Raw genomic sequence first — 26,943 nt, 5'->3', positions numbered from 1 at the left:
TTTTGCTACAAATTTGAAATTTGTCACTCCTTCTACCACCACTCTGAACATCTCTCACTCTGGAATGATTTAAGAACTTGCTATTTTCCTGTTTCTACTCTTGCCCTCTATGGTAGAATAGCTAGTGGTTCTTTATCTTTTTTTTTTTTTTTTAATATATTTTTATTGGTTTCAAAGAGAAAGGGAGAAGAGATAGAAACATCAATGATGAGAACCATTGATTGGCTGCCTCCTGTATGCCCTCTGCTGGGGATCGAACCAGCAACCCAGGCATGTGCTCTTGACTGGAATCAAACCCAGGACCCTTCAGTCCTCAGGCCAAAGCTCTATCCACTGAGCCAAACTGGCTAGAGCAGTAAGTCCTTTTTGTAACTGTTACTCAGCTCTTATCATATACTCTTGCCAGTTTGTCTATCCTTTCCTACTATGATTTACTAATCCTGACACCCTCTGCTTGAATATTTTATTTTTATTTATTTATTTTTTTAAATATATTTTATTGATTTTGTACAGAGAGGAAGGGAGAGAGATAGAGAGTTAGAAACATCGATGAGAGAGTCATCGATCAGCTGCCTCTTGCACACCCCCTACTGGGGATATGCCCGCAACCAAGGTACATGCCCTTGACCGGAATCGAACCCGGGACCCTTCAGTCCCCAAGCCGACGCTCTATCCATTGAGCCAAACCGGTCTCGGCTGCTTGAATATTTTAGAATCCAAACTTCAAATAAAAAAAATTTATAGCATTTTTACTAAGTCACAAATTATCAAGTCTTGCTACCTAAGAGATCTTCATTACCAAATTATATAATTACTAGTGACCTGGTTCACGAAATTCATGCACGGGGTGGGTGTCCCTCAGCATGGCTTACACCCTCTCCAACCTAAAACATCTCTCTCGCAATCCGGGACAGCTGGCTCCTAACCTGCTCACCTGTCTGCCTGTCTGATCACTCCTAAACACTCTGCCTGCTGGCCTACTTGCCCCCTACTACTCCCCCAGCCCCCCCAGCCTTCTCACCCTCCTCAACTGCCCCTCCCCCTGCCGGCCTGCTAGCCCCAAACTGCCCCTCCTGCCAGCCTGATTGCCCCTAACCACCTCTGCCTCAGCTCCACCACCATGGCTTTGTCTGAAAGGAAGGTCTCCCGATCTAATTAGCATTTACCCTTTTATTAGGATAAGATTCTTGACTCCACAATACATGTAAACTGCCATGGGCAGGAACCACATCACCAGGTTGTATAACAAAAAAGCTCACTAGACTAGACTCCTTCAGAAGATCGAAGTTGCAGGCTCGCTAATTACTAGTTGTATGACTTCGATTTTTACTTTTCCAATCTGTAAAATGTGGATATTACCTCATTTCTACCTGTATCACAGGGTTAAACAGATTCAAAACAATAATGCATGTGGAAAGCACACTGGAAACTCTAATGCTATATAAATATAAGGTCCTTATTACTCATTTGTATCTCCATAGCAAACATTACAAAGCTGATGAGATGCATAAAAAATATTTAACTGAACAGGTATAAGCACATTTCCTATAGTATAAATTATTTGCTATATTATATTTACAGAATGTTTTCCCTTTAGGTTTATTGAATAAATATAACAATCCAATGTCAAGGGAACATCTTTCTTTTTGGGAAAATCTATAATCTCAAAGATCTTACTCATAATGAAAGGACAGAAATTATTTAGCTGGCTTCTTGATTTTTCTTTCATATTGAGAAAAACCTGTCCTAGTAGGTAAGGGTGGGTATTTAATCAAATCCAGCAAAATTAACAGTTTTTCCATATGAAACAAGTTTCCAAAGAGTCCAAAAAAGAATGAAGAGAGATAATTTGATGTATGAGAAGTATTCAGACAATAATGAAAATTAAGTCTACTGTCCAACAGGAATAAAAGATGGTAAGAAAAAATAATAAAGTCCTATACTAAAACATCTCTTCAATTTCTTTAGAACAGATAACAGCACTCAAAAAGAGTAAGAAAGAAAAACCATAGAAAAGATTAAGTAAATGGAATGGTTAATAAACATCTAAATCGGAGGGGAGAAATGGCTGAATGTAGGGAAAGATTCTAACCATAGCTCTTGTCTCAGGTTTTCCTTACCTCTTCTGCTGTGCTAACATGTCGCCTCTGAGTTTTCTTGGGGCTCAAAAGGTTTCGACGACATGAACCACTCCAAGATGGACTTGGAACAGATTTAATAGGAAAAGATTTTTCATATGCAGACACGTGGCAGTGATGGTTTGACTTTCCTGTAAAACTGTTTGATAATCCACTGAAAAAAAAAACACACACACACACACAAAAGATGTAAGAAAACCTAACCCAGTGATTATTTCAATTTCAAGAAATAACAACAAAAATTAGCAGGTAGAATAACAGATGTACCACTTAAGGAAAATATATAAGAAATGACATATGAGTTGCTGCATCAGGTTCTGCCACCTAAGAGGTCTTAGATTGCCAAACTATATAATTATCAAACACCTAAAATTGTATGTCTCAGTTTCGGGATCTATATGTTCCTTTAGTCAGGAACTACATACTTGTATGGTACAACAGAAAGCATATCATATTAGATCTCTTCAGAAAATCTGAGTTCTAGGTATACTAACATACACAATACACTTCCTTTTTACTCCTCACAGCCCCCTGCCTCAAGACCTTTGGAGGGAATTATTTTAAGATTAAATTTGCAGAGATGGATAAAACCAAAGCCTCTCAGCAAAGCTTTTAAACTGAATTCTAACATTTCCTAAAACACCAACAGAGGGCTCCCATCCTTCATTAAAAACAGCCAGAGGCTTTTATTAGGCTGTACCACTCTCTGTGAACTCTCCTCTGGCCTCACTGTTTACCTCCTCTGAAGGAAATTTCGTTTTTGCTTCTCTATATTATTTGCACCCCAAATAATGTGAAAAATTGGCAGGAAAAATAGTTTTGTAAACTCAAACCCAGTCTTATCTCTAAGGACAAGTAAATAATTAAAAAAATTTTTAAATGTGCTCTTTCTCATTTATTGTTACCAAATAAGTCTTAAGTATTTGCTATCAATATAATGAATTTTTCCCCCCCTGAGGATGCAAAATAGAGTTACAGAACTCACTAAACTGAATTCAATAAAATCAACTCTTTAAATCAGTATATGTGGTCGAGGCCCAAATGAATCAGACTAGGTCTAAAGAAAATTAAAAAACACATATACTCTAACTCTTCAAACTCTAATGATTTCTGTGTGTATTAGAGTGGAGAAAGGAGCAAGGGCTCCGAATTTCAGGAACTGGCTTATTTTCTTAGGATGGGTGGATACAGCTAGAAAAGATGGCAAGGGTGATATAATTTGTTTGGTGACGATATAATGAATTCCCCTCAATGTCTTTTGTATTTATGCTTCCTAGAGAGTATATCATATCTGTTTTTAATAAAATATTATTTTTTCTAAAGAAACAGTAGAAGGGCATCTTCAAATGCCAGACAGCAAGTGTACTACCAACAATGAACAATGTTGGGTCAGGCACAGAAATAAGCGTGGACGCCCACTGGCTAAAGTTGAGCATCAAAAATGATTATAGTGGATTAAAACACACTAAAGCCATAGAGACATTAAAAACAAATAAATAAAAGAACAAAAAAAAAATACACTTGAACCACTTGAAGTGGCTATTAAAATAAACTTTCTTTGGCCTATCCGGGTTTCCTCAGTGGTTAGAGCGTTAGGGGTCCTGAGTTCAATTCCAGTCAAGGGCACATACCTCAGTTGCAGGCTTGACCCCTGGCCCTGGTTGGATGCATGCAGGAGGCAACCAATCCATGTTTCTCTCTCTCTCTCTCTCCCTCCCTTCCACTCTGTCTGAAACCCAATGGAGCCCGGCCAGCGTAGTTGATCATTAAGCTTACAGTTCAATTCCTGGTCAGGGTACATGCCCAGATTTTGGCCCAATCTCCAGTAAGGGGGCGTGCAGGAGGCAGCCAAGCAACCATTCTCTCTCATCACTGGTGTTTCTATCTCTCTCCCTCCCTTCCTCTCTGAAATCAATAAAAATAAATAAACTTATTTTGAAAATAGGTAATAAAAAAGAAAGACCTAATCATATATCCTGCCTTCCCAGTAGGAAATGTATTCCAAGGTCACCAAAATAGTCCCAGCTAATGAGGAAAAAGAGCTCTCCTTCAGCAGAGTGCCAATTAATAAGGGTAGGAAAAAATAATAAAATTAGAAAAATATTATTTCATTAACTCTACTAAAATTATTATAAGTTCAGAGGAGGCCCAAAAGTACAACTTCCTGTACTAAAGGACAAAATGATGATGTTATGACCAAGAAATCTGTAAAATCCAAACAAACTTCCTATTATAAAATGTCATAGGAATGTAATGTACAGCATGGTGAATATAGTTAACAATACTGTATTGCATATTTGACAGTTGCTAAGATTAGACCTTAAATGTTCTCCCACAAGAAAAAGAAATTTCTGTAACCATGTATGGTGATTAATGTCAATCAGACTTATTGTGGTGACCATTTCTCTATCAAATCATTACATTGTATACTTGAAACTAATATGCTATGTCAATCATACCTCAATTTAAAAAAAATTGCTACCAGATAAGAGTTATCAATTGAGATTAATAACTATTAGAGTGATACGAAACTGGTCATTCATATAATGCCAAAGTAACATCATTTAGATTATGTTCTATACACAAGGGGGACAGAAACCTAACTGTACAAATAAGGACAAGACTATTCTCTCTCTAATCCAGAGATCAAGCCATTATCACCAATGACAGGAGAACCAGATAGAGCAGGTTTCCTAAATGTGAAATAAGACAGCATCACCTTTTACTCAAGTAAAAAATTTAGTTCAGAAAAAATACAGAGAATAGAGGACAAAATAATGACATTATGACAAATAAACCTGTAAAATCCAAAAAGTGAGAAATTACCCAGGAAAAAAGTCATGTCATTAATAAAAGGGGCTATTCTAGATTGTAAGAAACTAAAGGGTAATAACTACCAGATATAATCCTAGATTGGATACTGGTTTGAACAAAATTAGCTGTAAAGGATAGTTTGGGTCAACTAGAAAAACTTAAATATAATTTAGTTAAGTATAAGATAAAATTTACTGAGTGGTAAAAAGGAGATGATTGAAAAAACAGATTAACAAAAGAATATGCACAGTATAAACTCATTTTTGGGGGGGGGAGTGTGTGTAAATGCAGAGAAAAAAGCTGGAAGGATATATACTAAGATATTACAAAAGTGATCTCTGACTGGTGGGAATGTGAGGTTTCTATTTTTTATTTTTGCTTATCTGCATTTTCCAATTTTTTACAAAGCACATGTACTGTTTTTGCAATTATGTCACTTTAAAAAAATAACAGTATAGCATTGTTTAGCAAAAAAAAGCAACCTGCCAAGAGATGAAATATCTTTAATGAAGACAAAATGATATTATACATTTCATCATAGTATACATAGTATATATATTATGCTATATATGAGTAAGAGATAGTGTAAGAAGAGAAAACATAGGAAAAGATTTGGAAGGAAATACAGTAAGGGAAGGAGAATGAGATTGTGGGTAGTGGTCATGGGTCTTTAGTTTTATGAGTAATGCTTTAATTTTGTGAATGTATTCATGAATTCAGGTATTGTTTAAAATATTAAGAAGTGGGAAGATGATTCTGGGAGTACTGACACATGTTTCCAGAGTCCATGCTAATAATCATAAAATAAAATAAAAGCCATCTTAATGGTTTCAATCAACAGCAAAAAGCTTAGCCTTGACTAAGCAGGAAATTAAATGATATAATATACCTAAAACTCATCACCACTGTAAAATTTAAGAAGTCATAAATACTATTTTAAAGAAGCAATATTTTACTAATATAATAAAGCACCTGATGGAAAAGTTTCTAAGCCGAACTTCATCTGCCTTTAATAATCAATATAAACTTGGTGAGAGAATAGGTAGAGCTTATGAAGTTGAGCTAAATAGTAAATAGGAGCAAGTACTTTGTGACTCTATTTTCTAACAGAAATAGCTTATGTCTAGAGGGCTAAGGCCATGAGGTACAAAGCTGCCTGGGTGTAAGTAGTCTCTGTTATGTGAGAGCCCACATGTGGTAGTTTCTTTGCTACTAAAGTTGTAGATACTGGTTTTCACTCTGAGGTTCATAATAGCTATATAGATCCTCAAGGGTCCTAATATACTCATATGTACCTAGATTTCCCTCAAAACTCTCCTCTAGCCTGGCCAGTGTAGCAGAGTGGTTAAACATTGACCCGCGCACCAAGAGGTCACCAGATGATTCCCAGTCAGGGCTCAGGGTTGCAGGCTCAATCCCCACGAAGGGGTGTGCAGGAGGCAGCCAACTGATGTTGATGTCCTCATCAATGTTTCTATCTCTCTCCCTTCCTTTCTCTAAATCAATAAAAATATATCTAAAAGTTCTCTCCTTTAATAAAATTTTGCTGTCACCAAAATCCAGCACCAAGTAAATTAAATGTTGAAAGCTAAAATGGACTTGTCCATATATCTATGGTTTAAAGTTCAAAAATGGTGTTACTCATTTAAAATATCAATATAACAACTACCCTTATAGCCATTTTCTCTTATATTGCAGAGAGGGCTTATGAATTAAGCAGCCAGAGTACCTACCTTGAGGTCTTTCGGGTTTCGAGGTAAAGACTTCGGCTGTTTCTTGATTTTTGTGAAGCTGCACCTGATGCTGGGGTAGAATTTCTCCACTGGCCATTTGCACTCTGGCCAAAGGTTCTTACGTCTCCTGAGCCAAGAAAACTGTCTGAGGAAGGTTTATCTAAAGGAATAAAAATTTGAATAAATTAAATACCTACTGTGGTTCTCCATTTGACTGCAACCATGTCCAACATTTAATTCTAAAGCAATGTGGCATTTTACCATGTCTCTCATGGAAGATCCCAGTCTCAACTGCCAGTAAAGTCTGCAGTAAGGGAACTTCTACAAACTATAATTGATTCAGCCATACTAACCTGAAAATTGTTGAAGGAGCTGAATCCTGCCACAGCCATGTGCCTTATCTGCATCAATGTGACTCCGTGGTGTCCACCAAAAGTCAACATTTTACCCCAACTATATCTTGCAAGCACTCCCAGGCCTGGGCCTGAAAGAAGGTAGGCCAGACCAGTAAGAAAGCAGGTGGAGGGCCGAGAATTGTAATTCAAATGAACAACAGTTATTGCTTAATAAGCAGCTGGTATCTCCTGTTTGTAATTACCATGTTCACAACTCAGAGGCTCTCTCTAAGAGCAGAGATAACTTAATTGCTGCTTATTCTGGTCATTTTATGGCAAGAATGATCCATTATGTTCATCTGGTTCTGATATGGTATCTCAGTCATTTAATGCCAAAATCAACAGACATATGCTTTCTGCTACAATCAGGCTAAGTGAGAATTATTTGTTTGGTTTGTTTTTAATTTTCTGACTTGTGGCTTACAAGCAAGGATAATAAATTTTTTTCAGTTGATCAGGATTATCAGAATTCAGGATAAGATACAAAAAAGCAGCAGTCAGTGTGATTCACCAGTGGATAAACCTAATCTAATAATTAAATTTACTTTCAAAATGAATGTCCAAAAAAATGTATACATACACTTTGAAGAATTATAAAGACAGTGTTTACTAAAATACATTTCTTTTTCAAAATTCAACTTAAAGTGTGTATACATTGTTTTTGACACCCTGTATTTCCAAGTTTCAGCTAAGAACAGAATAATTTCTATACCTTCCTCTCCTAATCATCAAGACTGGACAATTACATGCCTTCAAAATAATTTCAGATGTTAGACTATGGAACCCTGAGGAGTATGAGTGGAAAAACGAGAATAATAATTCTCTGCTTCCTAAAATTTTTTATCTGTCAATATTGAAAATCCTCTTTCAAAGCATATTTTTATCGAACTTTTAACATTACACATTTATGTCATTTAAAATATTTAATGTAGCCTTTGATACTCTCTCCAAAAAGTATGGCAGCTGACAAAAATATAAGTTTTGTATTATATTGTGTGTATTTTTTCTAGTTGATCAGGATTATCAGGATTTAGGGTAAATAAGATATAAAAAAAGAAGCAGTCAGGGTAAGTGATGTTACTACCAGTTCACTCACCAGTGGATAAACCTAATCTAATAATTAAATTTACTTTCAAAATGAATTATAACTTTTCTTCTTTGTAATCATTACGTATGCTTAGCATCTATTACCATTACTTTCAAGATAGAGACATGAGGCTAATGAAAATGAGTCTCATTAAAGAACAAGAAAATTATCTTCAAATTAAATGCAAAGTAGTAACAATAGACATTTCTGTCTCTCCTACTTTTTTGCTAAAATTTGATTAGGGAATGATCTCACTAGAGATGTCTACCAAAAAATGAAAATTATCCTCAACAGGTGTGAAATCTGAAATTAAGGGATAACCAAAACCGGTTTGGGTTGGTGGATAGAGCGTCGACCTGTGGACTGAAGGCTCCTGCGTTCAATTCCAGACAAGGGCATGTACCTTGGTTGCAGGCACTTCCCAAGTAGGGGGTGTGCAGGAGGCAGCTAATTGATGTTTCTCACTCTCTATCCCTCTCTCTTCCTCTCTGTAGAAAATCAATAAAATGTTTTTTTTTAATTTTTTTTTTTAAAGAGATTAAGGGTTAGCCTTCTCAAGGGCAAGTGAGAGACTTCAGCTTTAAAATACAAGAGGAATGCACAGAATCAAGCAGTCTGTTTAACCAGAATTAGGTGGTTCCATCTTTACTCAATGAAATCACTGAACAGTCCTCTATTGCTGAAATGATCAAAGATACAGAAGGACCAACGGTATTGCAGACACTCATTTTTTGATGATGATTTAGCCTGGTTTTCTGTCATCATTAAGAAATGATGCTGTCTATGCCACAAATTATCACATGTATATAAACACATAAAACTATAAGGAAATATAACCAAATTTTAATTTTGGCTGTATTCTAATAAAATGATGGGTATTTTCCTACTTTTCTCTATGAATTCTCTATAAGAACAGGCAACATTTTTACGGGCATCTTAAAAAAGTGTATCAGCCAATCTATGAAAGTAACCAACAGTTAAGTAGTGCCAGCTTTCCTTGGGATTTATTTAATTATCAATAGCAGGATGCTTTAAATCATTTCATCTACTAAATGCCAGTTTGGCAACCTAATTTAACATATTTTCTAAAGAGAAGACATTGATAAAGATTCTAAACATGAGCAAAATCATTTCACCTTACTCTTTTTTGTTTAGGGTTTAAAATATTTTAATTTTCTATTTAATTGTACTCTTAATCAAGATGTCTTGAAGTCTGACTAGTACTGAGCTATTAAAATGAAAGTGCTTTTTTCTGTTTTTCAAAAAAAAATTTTTAATCAATGTTTTTATAGTCAAATCTTAAATGGATTAAAAAGTAGATTTTTTTAAAGCTTGATATGCCTCTCTGTCACATGCCACTGAGAAGGCTACTCATATATCAAAAGTCAGATCCAATAAAGCAATAAACAGAAAGCTCCAGACCCTACATTCTCAAGTTTGGGATTTTCCTGTGTTTATTTTCATTTTGGTGGAGGAAAGGATAGCAAGGTGACAGAGGAGACAAATACCAATACAGTCAGAATGAGAAAACAAAGGCAAGTAAACTTAGGACCCAAGTCTAGCCCAATTAAGAGGTAAAACTCAAAGTGACTGACCACAGAAACAAATGTGGAGATTATCAGAAAATAATACATCCAAAGGAGATAGCAGAGGCAAAATTCTGTAGAACATGCAATGAACTGGAATGGGTATGGCAAAAAAAAGTTTTAAAAAGTACACAATAGAAAGTAGATTTAAATAAAGACTATTATAATAAAAAGGTATAGAGACCCTTGATATTCAAGATTTAAAATTCTGATTGTTAGACAGTGACCTTAGAGGTCTTGTAGATAAGGACAAATACAGGAAAAATGTAACTCTCAAAAATCATGTAACTGAGATAAAAGCCAGGAATTTGGCCAAATATCATTATAGTCAGGAACATAATGATTTGAGATGAGTTAAGGATGAGTTGAACTATAGGAGATTATGAATATAATTTTCTCTATAAAACTGTTTATTGAGCAATTATTTTTAACTAAAAGCAAATAATCTGTCCAATGGTAAATCAGCATGTGAAATTACAAGGAAACACAAACTGAGTTCAAATATTAATGATCTGATTTCATTATCCACTCAACTACCCTTCCCCTAGGATTAATAATGAGCTATCAAACCAGCTTTCAGGTTCTTTGCTCATCAGGAAGGATTTTTCAATAATAATGATGACTGCCCTGGCTGATTTGGCTCAGTGCTTAGAGCATCTGCCCATGGACTAAAGGGTGGCAGGTTCAATTCTGGTCAATGGCAGGTACCTTGGTTGCAGACTCCATCCCTGACCCCAGTCAGGGCTCGCACAGTAGGCAGCCAGTTGATGTGTCTTTCTCACATCGATGTTTCTCTCTGTCTCTCCCTCTCCCTTAAACTCTCTCTAAAAATCAATGGAAAAAATATCCTCAGGTGAGGATTAACAAAAGAACAATAAGAAGAATCATGACAACTGATTTTCTATACAAATTATGCACATACTATGTGAAGACCATTTCCCATCCCAGAAGAGGAAATCCAGTGCCCAGGATAAATTACCACCACCTAAGTGACATTTAAATATAATATAAATCTAAAAAAACATCATACTAACGTCTTTTTAGGGGAGGAGATCTCATCTTGCTGACAAAGTATCCTGAGGAAGCCAAATAACAACAATAATTATTACTTGCATTTCATACTTATTATCTGTTTATCCTTATAAAAATCTCACTGAGGCAGATTAAGCGGTATTACTAATATTCCCACATTTGTGATAACATGGGGAGATTGAAAAGAGTGAAAAGACATAGGAAAACACTAATATCTTCCTGGGTCATACTGCCAGGAGGATAACGAACAAAAATTCTTTGTTTCCCCAAGACAGAACCAGAAGATCTTTAAATCTTAGGAAGGGGAGATGTAAAGTCAGGCAGACCAGGGGCTAGAATAGCCTAGAGAATGCTGACTTCTATCATGGATCACAAATCGAATAGACAAGCCCCTAAATATGCAAGCATGGCTGTGGCAGGTGCTAGATAGAGACATGTAGTTAGTATTTCCTGCCCTGATGGAGGGATACACTTGGGCATAAGTAGATTTTCAGAATTCATGGCTTCAAGTAGAATTGAAATAGGCTAACTTTGAGCTTTAAATCAATAAAACAAATAACTTTTACATCACATAGACATATCTAAAAAAACACACAAAACTATAGTGATTTTTACAATGATATAATGAACAAGTAGGAGAATGGATTTCAAAACAACTTTTCCATTAAAAAATATTTAATTGAGACTAGATCAGAAAAGTATCATAGCAACAACATACACATACACAGATACACAGCTTACTGAAATGTTGTGTTAGTGGAAAAAATACTATTTTGCTTTTGACAGACAATGCTTGCACTTTTACAGATGGTAAACACAAATGATACACTAGGAAGAAATCTAAAAGGTATGAAGGTCTTGACTCCAAGCTATGTATCATACCTGAATAATAATTTGGACTATAAGCTGCACTTCTTGTAGAACATGTATAAGATCCGTCCAAATTTCCTTGCCTGGAAGGTAGTATCTAAACAAAGCAGAAGATTTTTCTGAAATCATATTCTGACAATAAAATGTAGTAAGAATTTATACTAGAAAAAAATGTATCATTAAACAAGATTATGACCAATTTCAGAATTCAATAGAGGGTGGGGCAAAATTAGGTTTACAGTTGTGAGCGCATGAAACAGTTTATTTTTGTATTATTACTTATTATTTTGTTATTTTCCATATAAACCTACTTTTGCCCATCCCTGTGTAACTAATATTTATACATATTATAAATTAAACAACATACTACGAAGAATGTCAGAATGAACAGACAATCTGATTTTTAAAAAAGGCTTCAGGGGGGAAAATTAGGCAAAATATCTGTTATACAACTTAATTCAAAAAATACTCATGAGAAGGTAACTATGCATTTAGTATTTCCTGTTCTGAAAACCAGTGTATCATATATCAAAAAGGCAAACAAAATCAATCTGACTTTGGATTTTTTTGAAAACTTAACGATTTTTAATCAGGGGTGGTGCTGCACACCAGTATAAATCTGGAAATGCATGAATACATATTCAGTTATTAAAATAATTATTGGGGGCAGATGCTACAGGTATTTAGTACACAGGTGCCAAGGATGCTAAACATTCTGCTATGCTTAAATCAGATTCACACAGCAAAGAATCACCTTATTCAAATTAGTAATGGCTTTCCTACTGAGAAAGACTGCTTTATTAATATTGCTCCTCAAACTTTAAAGTGCATATAAATCAGCTAGAGATTTTTTAAAATGTAGATTCTTATTCAATAGGTGTGGGGTGAAGCCTGAAATTCTGCAATTCCAACAAGCTCCCAGGTAATGCTGATGCTGCTGGTCCTTTGAGAATATAAGCTTTATAGCACGGAAAAATCTCAGAGCTGCTGTATATTTATAAATATACACACCCCATTTAATGCTCAGCAATTTTAAGATACAGTTTAAAACACAGATCTGTGTACTGGTAATTGTAAAATTCAGAGAAATAAAGAGTTTTCTCAAAGGTACTGTTGTCAAAGAACTCATGCATAGTTTGGTTCTTCTCTTAGCTTTAATATATCAAACAGAATTTCAAACATTAGAATCACTGATTCTAAAAAGGTTATATACTGTATATGTTTTTACTTTTGAGTTTGCCATTAAACTACATAAGATAAAAACGTAAGCCAAAGTAACTCATTAACTGACAAAAGAAAATAATTTCTAACCTGATGGTCAGAAAGCGGAAGCTGGTCCTCTGGAAAGCCTGTCTGTGACAGGAGACGGGTTTTGAATATGGAGTTGTGGTTCACTAAAGTTACTTCTCCAGCATCCATCCTCATCCTATCAGCAATATCATCTGGAGAAAGAGTCCGGATTAGTTCAAGTCACATAATGCTTTAATACTACTTTACTATACACCGGTCTTTTCACTTAATAATTCCCAGTCCTGGCCAGTGGCTCAGTTGGTTGGAACATCAGTCCATATACCAAAAAGGCTTTGGGTTCAATTCCCAGTTGGGGTAGTTACAAGAGGTAACTGATTGATTTTTATTTCTCACACTGAAGTTTCTCTTTCTCTCTCTCCCTCCTTTTCTCTCTCTCTAAAAGTCAATAAAAACATGTCCTTGGGTAAGGATGATAACAATAATTCCCAAAGACCAGCCATGCAATTAAATAAGATCTCGCTTTCATAAATAACCATTGGTAAGAAATCTCAAAACTGTCAAGAGTTAAATGCAAACTTTTAAAATGATGACATTTCCCCCAAAGAAATTTTTGAATGTTTTAACTGTAGAAAAATTTTTAATGATAAAAAGAATGGAGCCGAAACCGGTTTGGCTCTGTGGATAGAGCGTCGGCCTGCGAACTGAGAGGTCCCAGATTTGATTCCGGTCAAGGGCATGTACCTTGGTTGTGGGCATATCCCCAGTGGGGGAGGGGGTGCAGGAGGCAGCTGATCGATGATTCTCTCTTATCGATGTTTCTGACTCTCTATCCCTCTCTCTTCCTCTCTGTAAAAAATATTTAAATAAATAAATAAATAAATAAATAAATAAAAAGAATGGAGAAAAATTTCATAATTCAAAAACAAACACCAGTTAACAGTAGTTTATTTTTTGTTTTAATTCAAAAAGTGCTTTAAAGGTTAATCAACCTAAAAATGTTCTGCCAAAAGCAACATTTATTCATATGGCTCTTAACAAACATTAGCTCAATCACTGTAATATTATGGCAGAATATTACTTTATAACCATTTTTTGAGAACTTAGTTACTATCTTATAAAAGAGTAGAAAGAAACAAATAATAAAAGAACTCCATGACATAATATCAGCAATGAGAAAAAGGGAAACAAATGACAGACAGAAGGTACACAAAACAAAAGGGAAAAACAGAACCGAGAGAGGGGACCAATGTGAAATTAAAAGGAGCAAATATAATGTAAGATCTAACTGTAATGATTTTCAACGTACTCTTCTAAAAATTTTATTGATTTTAGAGCGAGAAGGGAGGGGGAGAGAAACACCGATTTATTGTCCCACTTATTGAAGCATTCACTGGTTGATTCCTGTATGTGCCCTAACCATGGATCAAACCCCCACCTCATTTATCAGGATGATGCTTTAAATCAGAGTTGGGAAACATCCAGCCCTTGGGCCCTGTAAGGCCCCGGAAATCACTTGGTCTGGTCCTGCCAAGGCATTAGAGGTGAGTTAATTAAATGTTTGACCAAAGCTGGCTAATTTTTAAGATGATAATTTTGTATGGCCTGAGAATATTATAAATATCCAAATGGCCCTTGGCAGAAAAAAGGTCCTCCATTCCTGCTCTACCAGTAAATGATGCTCTAAGCAACTGAGCTACCCAGCCAGGGCTCTCAATCTATTCTTAATTTGGCTACTAGTCTTGACATTATATTGACCCCTTTGCAGACATAAAGTACTGTGAATAGTGGAAAATGTTCTAATCACAACTGTCAGAGCCACTGGCTAAATAAAACTTAAAATGTTCCTTAATCAAATTATTTCCCAGATAGGAGGAAATATAATATTTCCGTAACCTTTTGGAAATACTAAAGGACAAGGACTCTGGAACCAGGCTGCCTGAGTTTAAACCCTGGCTCTGCCAGTTATAGTTGTGTGACCCTAGGCAAGTTTCTTAACCTCGGTGTATAAGTTTCCTTGTCGATATAATGGCAATAATAACAGTGCCTATTTTATAGGTACTATGGGTACCCTGGTAAGATGATTGCAAATCAAATAAATACATTTTAAGTAATTAGAACAGGGCCTATCACATAGTAAATGTCTGATGGTGTGTATTATTTGGCTTTTTCAATACAATGAATGAGAAAATACTTCCAAACAACACTACAGAAAATGTCCCAACTAAAGAAAATTGTTTGGTATACTGTATTACATAATCAGTATGAGATCTCCCTTAAAATTATTATGCACAAAAATGAAAATATTAACAGTGTTAAGAAAACCCATTCTTCCAATTCAGCTTAACTAGTAAGAGTAACTACAACTAGAAGGACTGGATGACCACTTCATAATCAGTCTTACCCATGTCAGGTCTTTTCACATCACTGACTTTAGCAGAAATACACAGTCCTGTAAAAGAAGGCAGAAAATAGAAAGGTTATACACTGAAATATCTTCTTCATTTAATTATAAAACAGGAAACCACTCAGAAGTGAAATTTGTGTTTTTGGTGGAGAAAAATATAAGACAATAAGGAGAGTTGACTTGATGAAAAGAGAACTATAACTAGCCTGGGGTATGTATTTCTAAACATTTCTATAATCCATGCTATACTAAACAGCAATTATGGACTACCCACAGAATCACAGAATATTACATCCAGAAGCAAGTTAGCAGAGCCAACCCTTTGGACATTCATTTGCATTTGGTCATAAAGCTGACTAGTGACTACACTGAAATTCCCAATCCAATGCTCTTGCTATTATCTCATGCTAATCTATTTCATAGATCTTGTGGTGGTCCTATTAAGACTTGTCTTCCATACGCATCTTATTCAGTAGCCAAACATAAAGCTACTGATATTCTGAGGATAGTCAAGGAATGTCCCAGTAGTACTAAGTACTTTCTCCCCATAGTTATTCAAACTGCTAAAATTCAAAGCTCTTTTGCCTATATGAAATTCCTTTCTCCTCTGATGGATCTAATTTTCCCAGAAAAGGAAGTTAAAAGCTTAACTCCTTGGGACTAGGTTAATAAACATACCCTCGGCACACATACTTCTTGGCAGATTTCCAAGAGAAGACTAGGCATGATAATAGTCACACTTATATTATTCATAATCCTATCAGCATTGTTCTTAAAAAGATTAAATGCTTCATCAACTACAGATTGGTAACAGGTATTCTCTATTATCACAACAAAGTGCACACACAAAGAAAGGCTTCTTCGGCAAGCAAGAAATCAAAGAATTATGTCCAGAGAGGTTAAGTGACTTGCCTAAAATCATACAGATGGAGCAAAGGAAAAACTAAAACACAGGTATCCTGACTTTCAAGCAAATGTGATTTTCAACAAACATCACAAAACTTCTCATCCTTTAACATATCCTCAATTCAAGGGCTCACATGCTTTAGCTATATAAAAGCAAGCCCTAACTAATTCTAGGGAATCTATACTGTTTTGTGACTTTAATAATTAAAGCACTAAATTTACATTTTCATGCAAATATATCCAGCTTCTTTGGTGTGCTTATGGCACTTTCATTTTGCCATTTTGTAGTTGCACTGGGAGAAGGGACGTTTAACCCAAGATTCAACATGAAATGCTGGAACTGGAACCTTTGGTGCCACCAAAATTCTTAAAGCATAAACATGCTTTTCTTTTAAGAAAAGTATTCTAATAATTTCCAAGTTCACATTGGTCATTTATTTTACTGAAAGAACAAACAGTTACAGATATTCATGTGAAGTCAATTTAGTAACTGAACAGAAGATAACAGGAAATCTGAAAGAAAACAATGGCAAAGTCTTGACAGTAACAGAATGTATCTAACAAGTATGACAAAACATTTATATGCTTACATACATGCAAAGAGGTTATTATGAGACAAGTTTCTATGAAGTTACTAGAAAATATATACTGCAGAGAACTACTGTACAATTAGCTTTAGCCAGGGCCAAGATGTGGTTCGAACCATTTATGATATGAAAAGGCTGTGGAGCCTAACTAGTTTGGCTCTGTAGACAGAGCGTGGGCCTGAGGACTGAAAGGTCCCAGGTTTGATTCTGGTCAAGGGCATGTACCTTGGTTGCAGGCACATCCCCAGTAGGGGGTGTGCAGGAGGCAGCTGATCAATGTTTCTTTCTCACTGATGTTTCTAACTCTCTATCCCTCTCCCTTTCTCTCTGTAAAAAAATCAATAAAATATATATATTTTTTAAAAACGAAAAAGAAAAGGGTGTGGAAGTGATCGTGTGACTCACCCGACTTTGTGCTCTGGAAAACTTTGTATGTGACACAGTTTGTACTATATCGTCATGTTTTTGTTTTTGATATTTTTATGTAATACAGCTGGATATATTTGCATGAAAATGTAAAGGAGCAAGGTATTGCCAACAAGATAGTATTCTCTCCCAATTAGATTCTAACACCTGAAACACTTTAACACTCCAACACCTTATACACTAAGAAACTTCTTGCATACACAAACATTTACTGTATACCAATTACATACAAGATACTGAGGATAAGAATAAAAACTGGTCCCGGCTGCTGAGAAGATCAGTGTCTACTGGGGGAAGATCCATAAATGAGTATTTATAGCAAAAAAATAAAGCTCGTGTGATTAGTAGATGTGGGAGTCAGGTAAAGGAAAGACTTCCAAAGCAGTAGTTAAGAGTTACATCATCTTAGCCTGAAGTAGCACAACCTGTTTTTTAATCCATTTGCTCCCTCTAGATTTATCTCATCAGATGGGTGATATGAAGACCACGTTAATTGTACTCAGATACAAGTGATGAGGCTTCCAAAATGCAACTAGAGCCCTAGCCGGTTGGGACATATTAATTGTAATCAGGTTAAAAAATGAATGAGACTTCCAAAATGGAACTAGAGCCCTAGCCAGTTTGCTCAGTGGATAGAACTTCGGCCTGCCGATGGAAGGGTCCCGGGTTCGATTCCAATCAAGGGCAGGTTCCTTGGTTGCAGGCTCCTCCCAGGCCTGGGCCACCAACAGGGTGTGTGCAGGAGGCAACCAATCTATGTGTTTCTCTCACATGGATGTCTTCCACTCTCTCTAAAAGATCAATGGAAAAATATCCTCAGGTGAAGATTAACGATAACAAAATGATTAATTCTTTAAACACAGACAGAAAATGGAACTGGAGGGGGGTGGGCAAGGTAGGGAATCTCTCAATTGGAAGAAAGTTAAGGAATCATGCTTAAAGAAGATGCTTAAAGTTTCACTTATGTCATTTCCAATTGAGTGTCACTTATCTTTCAACAGGCGTCCTTACCACAAAAGATCTTTATAAAGAATAAAAGTCCGGTCTATTCCAGCCAAAATGCCCAACAAGACCCTTAAGTCAAATGGCTGGTAGGCTATAGAAGGTTTTACATGAATTTCATAAGAATCACCACCACCCCAATTATAACAAGTGTACCTAAGGTGAAGTGAGATGACTTGAACAAGGCTGCCTTGAAAGTGATAAAGGAGCGAGTTATTGCCAACGAGATAAGTGCAAACACTGCAGAGGCAGCGATAAACAGAAACCACCAAGCTCAAGCAAGAGAGCCGGGCACACATCCAGAGAGACCACGTTAGGGTTCCCCGAGAGAGAGAGAGGCGGCTCGAGTGGATTACCAGACGGCGATGAGCCAGGTAAGCACCCGCGGCCGGGCAGCGGGCTCTCATGGCCCGGGCGGGAGGGTCCAGACGGGTCTCTCTGCTGGCGGCACCAGCGATCTCCCGTCTCGGGGAGACACCACGGAGTGAACGAGTTGGAGAAATGTTTACGTGAGACGCAGAAGTGGTCGAGAAATACCCTTCAGGTCTCAAGGAAGGCGGGAGAGGGAAAAGGTGTTTAAAAAAAGCTGATCTTCCCGGCGAAAACAGCTTTCCCGTGAGATGACCCTGCTCTGGCGGGAAAGCTCCGAAGCCCCAGCCGGCCTGTTTCCCCACCGGGAGGGCTGGGCGCTGGGCCGGGGGCTGCCGTGATGGCGGGAGGACCACCTCGCCACCGCCGAAGGGGAAAAGGCCTGAGGAACGGCTCCGGGAGCCTAACGGCCGGCGGCCCGGGCGCCCGCGGACAGCTCCGGGGAGGGGAGGTGGTCCCAGGGGGCGGGGCAGAGGGAGCAGCGCCGTCCCCACCGCCGTCCTCGCTTCCGCCCAGCGCAGCCCAGGTTGCGGGGCCCGAAGCGGCACAACTCCCCGGCCCGGGATCCCTCCATCCTCCCCCTCCCCCAGCTTCCCGCCGCCACTCACCGAACCGGAACCGGCTGCTATACGAAGGGGTTTCCGGCCGGGCGCGGAACGCAAAACCCGGAACGGCCGCGAACCGGAACCGCCTCCCCGACACCGGAAGAGCCGCTCGGCGGCTGAGGACGAAGGGGGTTGGGGCGGGAGGTCAAAGAACACAGTGAAGTGCCGAGGGACGCCTGCGCAGTATGGCGAGGCTCAGAAAAACCTAGGAAGCATCTAAGAAGGCTGTAGTCTTAATTTCTCTGATCTTTCAGTTTGCGCTTTTTTCTTGTTCCCGGAATACTGTTGGTGTTCCTTTCGTCCTTCGCTTTTCTCTGTTCCCCCGACCCCCGCACCCGCCGTCTTCTGGTTCCGGTGGGCGATTATTGCTTACAGCTCCGGTTTCCATGGCAGCCTTCTCCGTGGCCTTCCATCTGCTGGAACCTGTGGCCACCTCTGCAGATCTAGACCTGAGAGCTCAATCAAGCTCAGGCTATATTGTGTTTTGAGAATCACAGAACGTTAGTGATTGTAGAGGAATTTGGAGATAGTTTAATCTAACAGTTTCAGAAAAGTGAAATATTTCCCCAAAGTTATAAAGTGTGTAGCAGATCTAGGAGTAGGAAATAAGTTTCTTAGTTTGGAGACCTGTACTCTGCACCAGATGATGCTTGATTGGCCATAAGGATTGGGATATGTTATATTCTAAACGTGTAGAAACGTCCAGAACTCTTGAGGAGTTTGAAACAGGAATGTAGGTGTGAGGAAAGCTATTGGGATCTATCAGAGATCTACTTTTCTAAAAAGAGGAAAGGACCAAAGGGTCTGTTCCTCTGAAGAACTAAATGGCCCTGGTGATGTTCCTGGGACTGAATTGACTAACCTATAATCTGTGCCATCCTTTTTTTTTTTTTTCTTCAGATAAAATATTACAGGTTTATTTAAATTTGCCATACTTTTTAAGGGAAAATAATGGAGAAATATCTTTGTTCATTCAGCTTTTGGGCCTGTCTAGGAACCTAGGAGAAATGCTCCTGAGTAGATACTCTAGACCCAAATGATAGCCATCGTCTGAGCTCAGACTTGAAGAATGGAAGCCTCTGGAGGCCCCCCCGCCTCTTACCTACTCTTAGCAGCTGGGAAAGGAGTGCTTGCTGAGTTCAGGGGATCTTGCTCTGTCACATGGACAAAAGTAGATTCTTTGTATCACTTCGTAGGTTGAAGTTTAGACTGTCAGGTCATAAGTCTTTGTTAGTAGTGAACATACCTGGTCTGTGTCACTTTTGTTTATCTTAATCACTTCACAAATCTGTTCGGAATAAACTCTCTCTATTTCTAGGAGTCAGCCATGCATAAAGAGGAACTGCAACTGAAGTTTTTCATGTGCGTGATTCAATCTCGCCAATTAGTCAGGACTCCTCAGAGAACAGGTACCTTTGACTCTTGAATGGAGGCTCAATACAGGATGTGAGACACTAATGTAAATGCAGGCTTTAGGGGTCAACTGACTCATTTATTCCATGATAAGATCTTTGTCACATAGTTGTTTTATGTCCTGGTACAAGTATCAGGTGAGATTTTGGCCTGATATATTCAGATAAGCCCTAGGCAGATGAGGAGGACTTGGGAATTGAGAGAGAATGAGATTTATAGTGCACGAGCTAGTAGTCGATTTCCTGTCCTTTGTGAATTATTTTAATCTTTCAGGGTTCATCTATGGGAATCCTTATTCCCATTGTAATTGATACTCCAAAATTTGTAAAATAAAGAGTCCCAAAGAAAACTGGCTTTCTCTTTGACCCCAGTCTCAAAGAATCTAGTTACATTTTCTGCTTTTCCCCATTTGTATCAAAGGAGTAGAACCTTTTTTGAGTTAAGATAATTGTTCCGAAGAGTCATTACTTTTCTAATTTTTCGCTGGATTTATAGGGGAAAGGCCCTGGATAGCGGAGAGGCATAGAGAAAGTAAAAGCGAGTAAGGAGCACTCCCTTTCCTGAATCTCACCTGGAGGGTGACCTAAAAATGTTATTTCTCAGCTGAGGAAGCTTCAACTTCCAGCATGCTCATACAAAAGCCACCGCCTGAGGCACATGTTTTGAAGAGTCTAGCTACTGTGGATGTTCCAGGCACCATGGAAGGCATACCTATTTTGGCAAATGGTGAGGTGTGTGGTTAAACAGGGGGGAGGAATATGGAAAGGAGTATTGGAAAGTGAAAAGTTTATGCATAGCATTATAATTTAGGATAGATCTACCAAATTTGAATTGAGAGTTAAAACACAAGGGATTCAGAAAGACAGAGAGAAAGATAGGTAGATATCATCTTGGGAGCTTTAGAAAGAGGGACAGTTCTCTCAGAATAATTGCTTGATTTAGTCAATAGTTAAGTCAATTGGTGCCCTTGTAATTGTAAGATACCAATCTGGTTTGTCCTATTATCAGCAACCTTGACACATAAAAATGTGAAATTTAAAAATGGATTAGATTAAGGAGTTATTATATTGCAAAGTAATTTCAAATATTGTAAAAAAAAATATTCACCTTAGGAACCAGTTAATAATAAATTTATTTTGTATGGTTCATCTCATAAGCAATTTATATGAAACTTCAGAAACACATCTTTGTTTCTTCTCAACTTAAATATATCTACATGGGAGTCAGTTCATTGCAAACACTTATTGAGTTCCCACTATGTGCCCAGTAATATAGTAAAAATGATAGAGAGGTTAAATATGTAGATCATAACCTTACCATTGTCCCAATAGTTTGTATTTTGGAAATACCTTAGAGTTTACTCCAATTCTTTATATTTTCAGAAGGAATTTAGATCTACAAAGGTTTTCCTCAAGAAGTTAAATTCATTGGAGTAATTACTCCCAGCACCTGTGAATAATATAATACTATTTATTCAATAATCTTTTGGAGCATTTACTAGTTGAAGTCATTGTACTAGACTCTGCAGGAGATGAGAAAATGAACTAGTGACTCCCTGTCCTCCAGGAGCTGCGGGTTAAGGAGGGAAATAATAGAAGACAATGTTAAATTACTTAGGTTTAAAAAGTTGAACTTCAAAAGATATGTCATAGTCGCCAGGAAGCAAAATCTCAACAAATTGAGCAAATGTTGTGGAGAATGGCAATTTTACAGTTTATTTTATACATTAGACTCAAAGTGGGAGCCATAAGGGGGTTTACATGAAATTTACTGGAGAAAGCAAAGTGGGGAAATCTCTAAGATTGGATAAAGAGTAAAATGGAGAGATACATCTTTTACATTGGTGGGTATAGGATAGTTAACAATTCACATTTTCAGCACAGAGAGATTGTATTCAGGAACAGCATAACAATGAGGGGTTCTGTGGTCTCTATTCTGGTGTCCTGAGGGCTCTGGAAAAGGAGATTGCTCTGACATTCCAAAGAGGGGGGAAAACACACAAAAAAACCCCACCAGAAACAACCCAGAGGTATATTATCTTAGATTCAAAAAGGCCATAGACAGGCTTACTCAAATTAAGACTGATCTTTGTCAAGGAAGCTACAGGCCTAGGACCTGCCATGAGCCACTTTTAGTTAGGAATTCTTCTATTCAGACCATCTGATATGGTTACTTTTAGTCTCTGAGTTTGTAGGGCCTATGATGCTGGCCTCCTCTTTGCTTATCAGGTTTAGTATGTGGTTCTTTTTTATTCATATATATCAAGTGTGTGTGTGGTTTATGTCCCTTTAATCAGATTTGAAAAGCCACTAGGTACAAGAAATCAACCCAGCTGGTGGCCTTGTCCTATAATTTATTTTGAATTTGTATAGATTATTTCTATTTATTGATTTGAGAGGGAGAGAGAGTGACAGAGAGAGACATTGATTCATTGTTCCATTTATTTATGCATTTATTGGTTGGTTTTTGTATGTGCCCTGACAGGAAATTAAACCCTCAACCTTGGCATGTTGGGACCATACTCTAAGCAACTGAGCCACCTGGCAGGGCTAGATTTTTCTTATTTTCCCTCAACTTTCTTGATTTTCCCATTCTCATTTTCCTCTATACCTAATACTCTCCTCAGACTCCATTTGCTCTGATGACCCCTTTGGACCTACTTCTATGTTTTGAACTCAGCATTATCCCATGGAAAAAATTCCGATGTTCAACTTCTGCCTTTAACCATTAAGGCTTCAGATAAGAGCTCTATCCAATTCTTCCAGCTTTCCCACTAAAGATGAAATATCAAATATACATCTTCCTTATTAGCCCCATTGGGATCTCCCTCCATTTCTGTCTTCTCTCTGCATGCTTCCCTATTATATTTCCTCTTTCCTTCTTATCTCTCTCCTCCTTTTCATTTCTTCCAAGAAAATTTGCACACACTGTGTCAGGCATTATAAACTAAATAGATACATTGCATGAAACTTACAGTCTTGTGGGAGTAAGATAGTAATCAACACATATATTTATATACAGTGGTGCCTCACACAACGAACTTAATTCGTTCCAGGAGCAAGCTTGTTATGCAAAAAGTTCGTTATGTGAAACGCATTTTCCCATAACAATACATGTTAAAAAAAATAATTCGTTCTGTAGCATAAAATATGCTAAGATGACATAAAAAAAATATGCTAAGATGACATATTTTTATTTAGATACATCTAAAAACATAATTTTTTTTAAAAAAAACACACATTTTTTTAATTTTAAGACAGACTAAGTAGAGTCTACCAAATCTTGCACATCTTCATCCATTTTCTGCTTTTTGGCCGATGGTTTCATGAAAAACCTGTCCAAAGTTCGCTGTGCGAGGCGTTCGTTATGCGAGGCACCACTGTATATAAAACCCTAAGCAACCCTTAGACTGACCTACCATTGGGTCGGTTGCTGTGATGCGCACTGACCACCAGGGGGCAGACACTCAACACAGGAGCTGCCCCCTGGTGGTCAGTGAGTTCCCACAGCAGGAGCTCCACTCATCTGACTGATGGGTGCCAGACACCAGGCTTATGGCTGGTGAGCACAGCTGTGGTGGTAGGAGCCTTTCTCTAGCAGCCACAGCGGGGCTGGAATGAGCAGAAGCAGGGCTCAGGCTCTTCCCCAGCTGTCTGCTGCTTTGCGCACTACATTCCCCCCCCCCCCCCCCCTCCGCCCAGTGGTCCCAGATTGCTAGAGGGTGCAGGCCAGGCTGAGGGACTCCACCAGTGCACGAATCCATGCACTAGGCCTCTGGTGGTTAGATAATTAGAATGGTGCTAGGCTGCCCTGACTGGTTTGACTCAGTGGATAAAGCGTTGGCCTGTGGACTGAAGGGTCCCGGGTTTGATTCTAGTCAAAGGTACATGCCTGGGCTGAGGGCTCAATCCCCAGTGTGAAGTGTGCAGGAGGCAGCCAATCAGTTATTATCTATCATCATTGATGTTTCTATCTCTCTTTCCCTCCCCTTTCCTCTCTGAAATCAATAAAAATATATATTTTTTAAAAAAACACACAATGAATGGTAGTAGGCCAAGGAAGGAAAATAATACCACCATGTAATCGAAGTATAAAACGGGACCTAATCTGGACTGAGAAGTAAGAAAAACCCTTCTTTCTCAAGAAGACCTGAGAGATGAGTATGCCATTAGCCAGGCAAAGAAGGAAGAAGAGTCTTCTGAAAAAGGGGACAGTGAGCTCTGGAATGAAAAGGAGTTTGGCTCATTGGAGGAATAGAGAAGCCCCACAGGACATGAGTGAGAGGAAGAGTAGCTGGAGAGTGAACCATAAAAATTGTATTAGCCCTGGCCTGTTTGGCTCAGTGGATAGAGCCCACCATCAGGGCTCATACAAAGAGCAACCAATGAATGCATAAATAAGTGAAATAACAAATGGATATTTATCTTTCTCTCTTCCCTTCCCTCTCTCTCCCCTCATCTTTCTAAGCATGTCCTTGGCTGAGGATTAAAAATAAATATATTTTTTTAAATCCTCTCCTATGCATAAATCTCTCCTATTCACTGATGAGCAACAGGCCTTGGTTGGTATCCTGTGACCCTTGAGAAGACTATTTTCCAGGCTGCAAATGGAGGATCATGCCAAGATAGCAATTTTACACCCATCTGCCATCTGTGCCACAGCTTCTCCCCAGAAGCACAAGACCTTACTGTCATATTCTTTATTTTATATAGGCTACCTGTCAGCATTGCCCATGCCCCCACCATCTTCTGTTCCTTTGACAGTATACTATGGTTTATGCAGACTGGGATGCAAAGTTACCCTAATATTGTGAGTGCAACTGATAAGTAGAGATGATTGCTAAGTAGCCCAAGTTCTTCCTAAGCAGGTACACAAGATTCCCTATATATAGATGCAATGTTATAGTGATGCAAGAACCTGCATTTTTTTTTTTACGGTAAATATATTTTATTGATATTTTACAGAGAGGAGGAAGGGAGAGAGATAGAGAGCTAGAAACGTTGATGAGAGAGAAACATCGACCAGCTGCCTCTTACACACCCCCTACGGGGATGTGCCCACAACCAATGTACATGCCCTTGACCGGAATCGAACCTGGGATCTTTCAGTCCGCAGACCGATGCTCTACCCCTGAACCAAACTGGTTTCGGCAAGAACCTGCATTTTTGTTGAAGGAAAATCAATGGAGTTCTTTCTCTACCAAGATTACCTTCTGACCCTAACCTTCCAGAACCAGCTTCAGAGAACTTGGGTTTTCCTAGAGCTAAAACTCCAGGACTCTTATATTAGTAACTAGAAGCCCAGTGCACAAAATTTGACCCACCCAATCCTGGACCCTCTCCAATCTGGGACCTTTCAGGGGATGTCTGACTGCTGGGATTGGGCAGAAGCCAACAGTCAGACATCCCTCTCATAATCTGGGGCTGCTGGCTCCTAACTGCTCACCTGACTGCTTGTCTGATGGCCCCTAACTGCCCACCCTGCTGGCCTGGTCACCCCCAACTATCCCCACTGCTGGCCTGGTCACCCCTAACTACCCCTACCTGCTGGCCTGATCACCCCTTAGTGCCTCCCCCCCACCAGCCTGGTTGCCCCCAACTGCCCCCCCACCAGCCTGGTTGCCCCTCACTGCCCCCCTCTGCTGGACTGGTCGCCCATCACTGCTCCCCCTGCTGGCCTGGTTGTCCCCAAGGGCCCCCCCTCCCACCTGCTGGCCTGGTCATCCTTTACTGCCCCCCTCTTCCGGCCTGGTCACCCCACACAGCCCGCTGTTCTTTTGTTACTGTGAGGGTGCTGTAACAAATTTGCATATTACCCTTTTATTCATATAGATGTCAATTTAATTTGGAAGATAATTGAGTGAATAATATTTTCTTCTAGTCAAATCTGCAAGGATACCAGTAGACCTGTGGAACACTTACCTTTCATTGATTAATAGAGTTGATCTTATATTTCCTCTTGGACCAAGTACTCTGGGCAATCCCCTGATACACTACCTCTTAACCCAGGAAAATGTATTTAAGAGCATAGAGGTATATTCCTTGGCCCATACGCTTACTAAACAGCTAAGCCTTCCACGTTAGTTTTGATGATATGTTAGTGAATCTGAAGTAAAAGACTCCCAGGATTGTCTTACAAAATGATTATTTATCTTCTCTGCTCTGATATCCCCAAAGATTTGCTTCTTTAAGGAAAGAAAAAGATTATGTTCCAAGCTGAAGGCTGCATACCTCAGCTAAAGAATTTGTTTACCTCTGCCCTAATCAAAACTTGAAGTAGTGCCTTTGACCTGCAGTAGGGATTGTCTTATTACCTGTGATTTCTT

General features: G+C 38.5%; 2 protein-coding genes across 4 annotated transcripts in view; one reads left to right on the top strand and one right to left on the bottom strand.

The window, feature by feature from the left end:
• SENP1 (SUMO specific peptidase 1) overlaps positions 1-19,432 on the bottom strand; it is a 49,219-nt gene extending 29,787 nt beyond the window's left edge. Inside the window, exons 1-7 of one of the 3 annotated variants that reach the window (XM_084877398.1) lie at positions 19,209-19,432; positions 15,308-15,355; positions 12,967-13,097; positions 11,668-11,752; positions 10,788-10,829; positions 6,686-6,845; positions 2,121-2,292 (exon numbers count right to left, since the gene is read on the bottom strand). In XM_084877398.1, coding sequence (XP_084733524.1) covers positions 2,121-2,292; positions 6,686-6,845; positions 10,788-10,829; positions 11,668-11,752; positions 12,967-13,097; positions 15,308-15,311 — 594 coding nt within the window. In that variant the 5' untranslated portion in view covers positions 15,312-15,355; positions 19,209-19,432. The other 2 variants (XM_084877399.1, XM_084877400.1) reach the window with 2 other exon arrangements.
• PFKM (phosphofructokinase, muscle) overlaps positions 18,476-26,943 on the top strand; it is a 42,506-nt gene continuing 34,038 nt past the window's right edge. The window contains exon 1 of the mRNA XM_084877375.1: positions 18,476-18,605. The gene's annotated coding sequence lies outside the window, so the exon portion shown is untranslated. The remainder of the gene's footprint in view (positions 18,606-26,943) is intronic.

The sequence above is a fragment of the Pipistrellus hanaki genome (genome assembly GCF_964339955.1).
Source record: "Pipistrellus hanaki genome assembly, chromosome: 3".
Lineage (NCBI taxonomy): Eukaryota > Metazoa > Chordata > Mammalia > Chiroptera > Vespertilionidae > Pipistrellus > Pipistrellus hanaki.
Note: the sequence above shows the minus strand (reverse complement) of the source record. Positions and strands in the feature narration are given on the sequence as shown.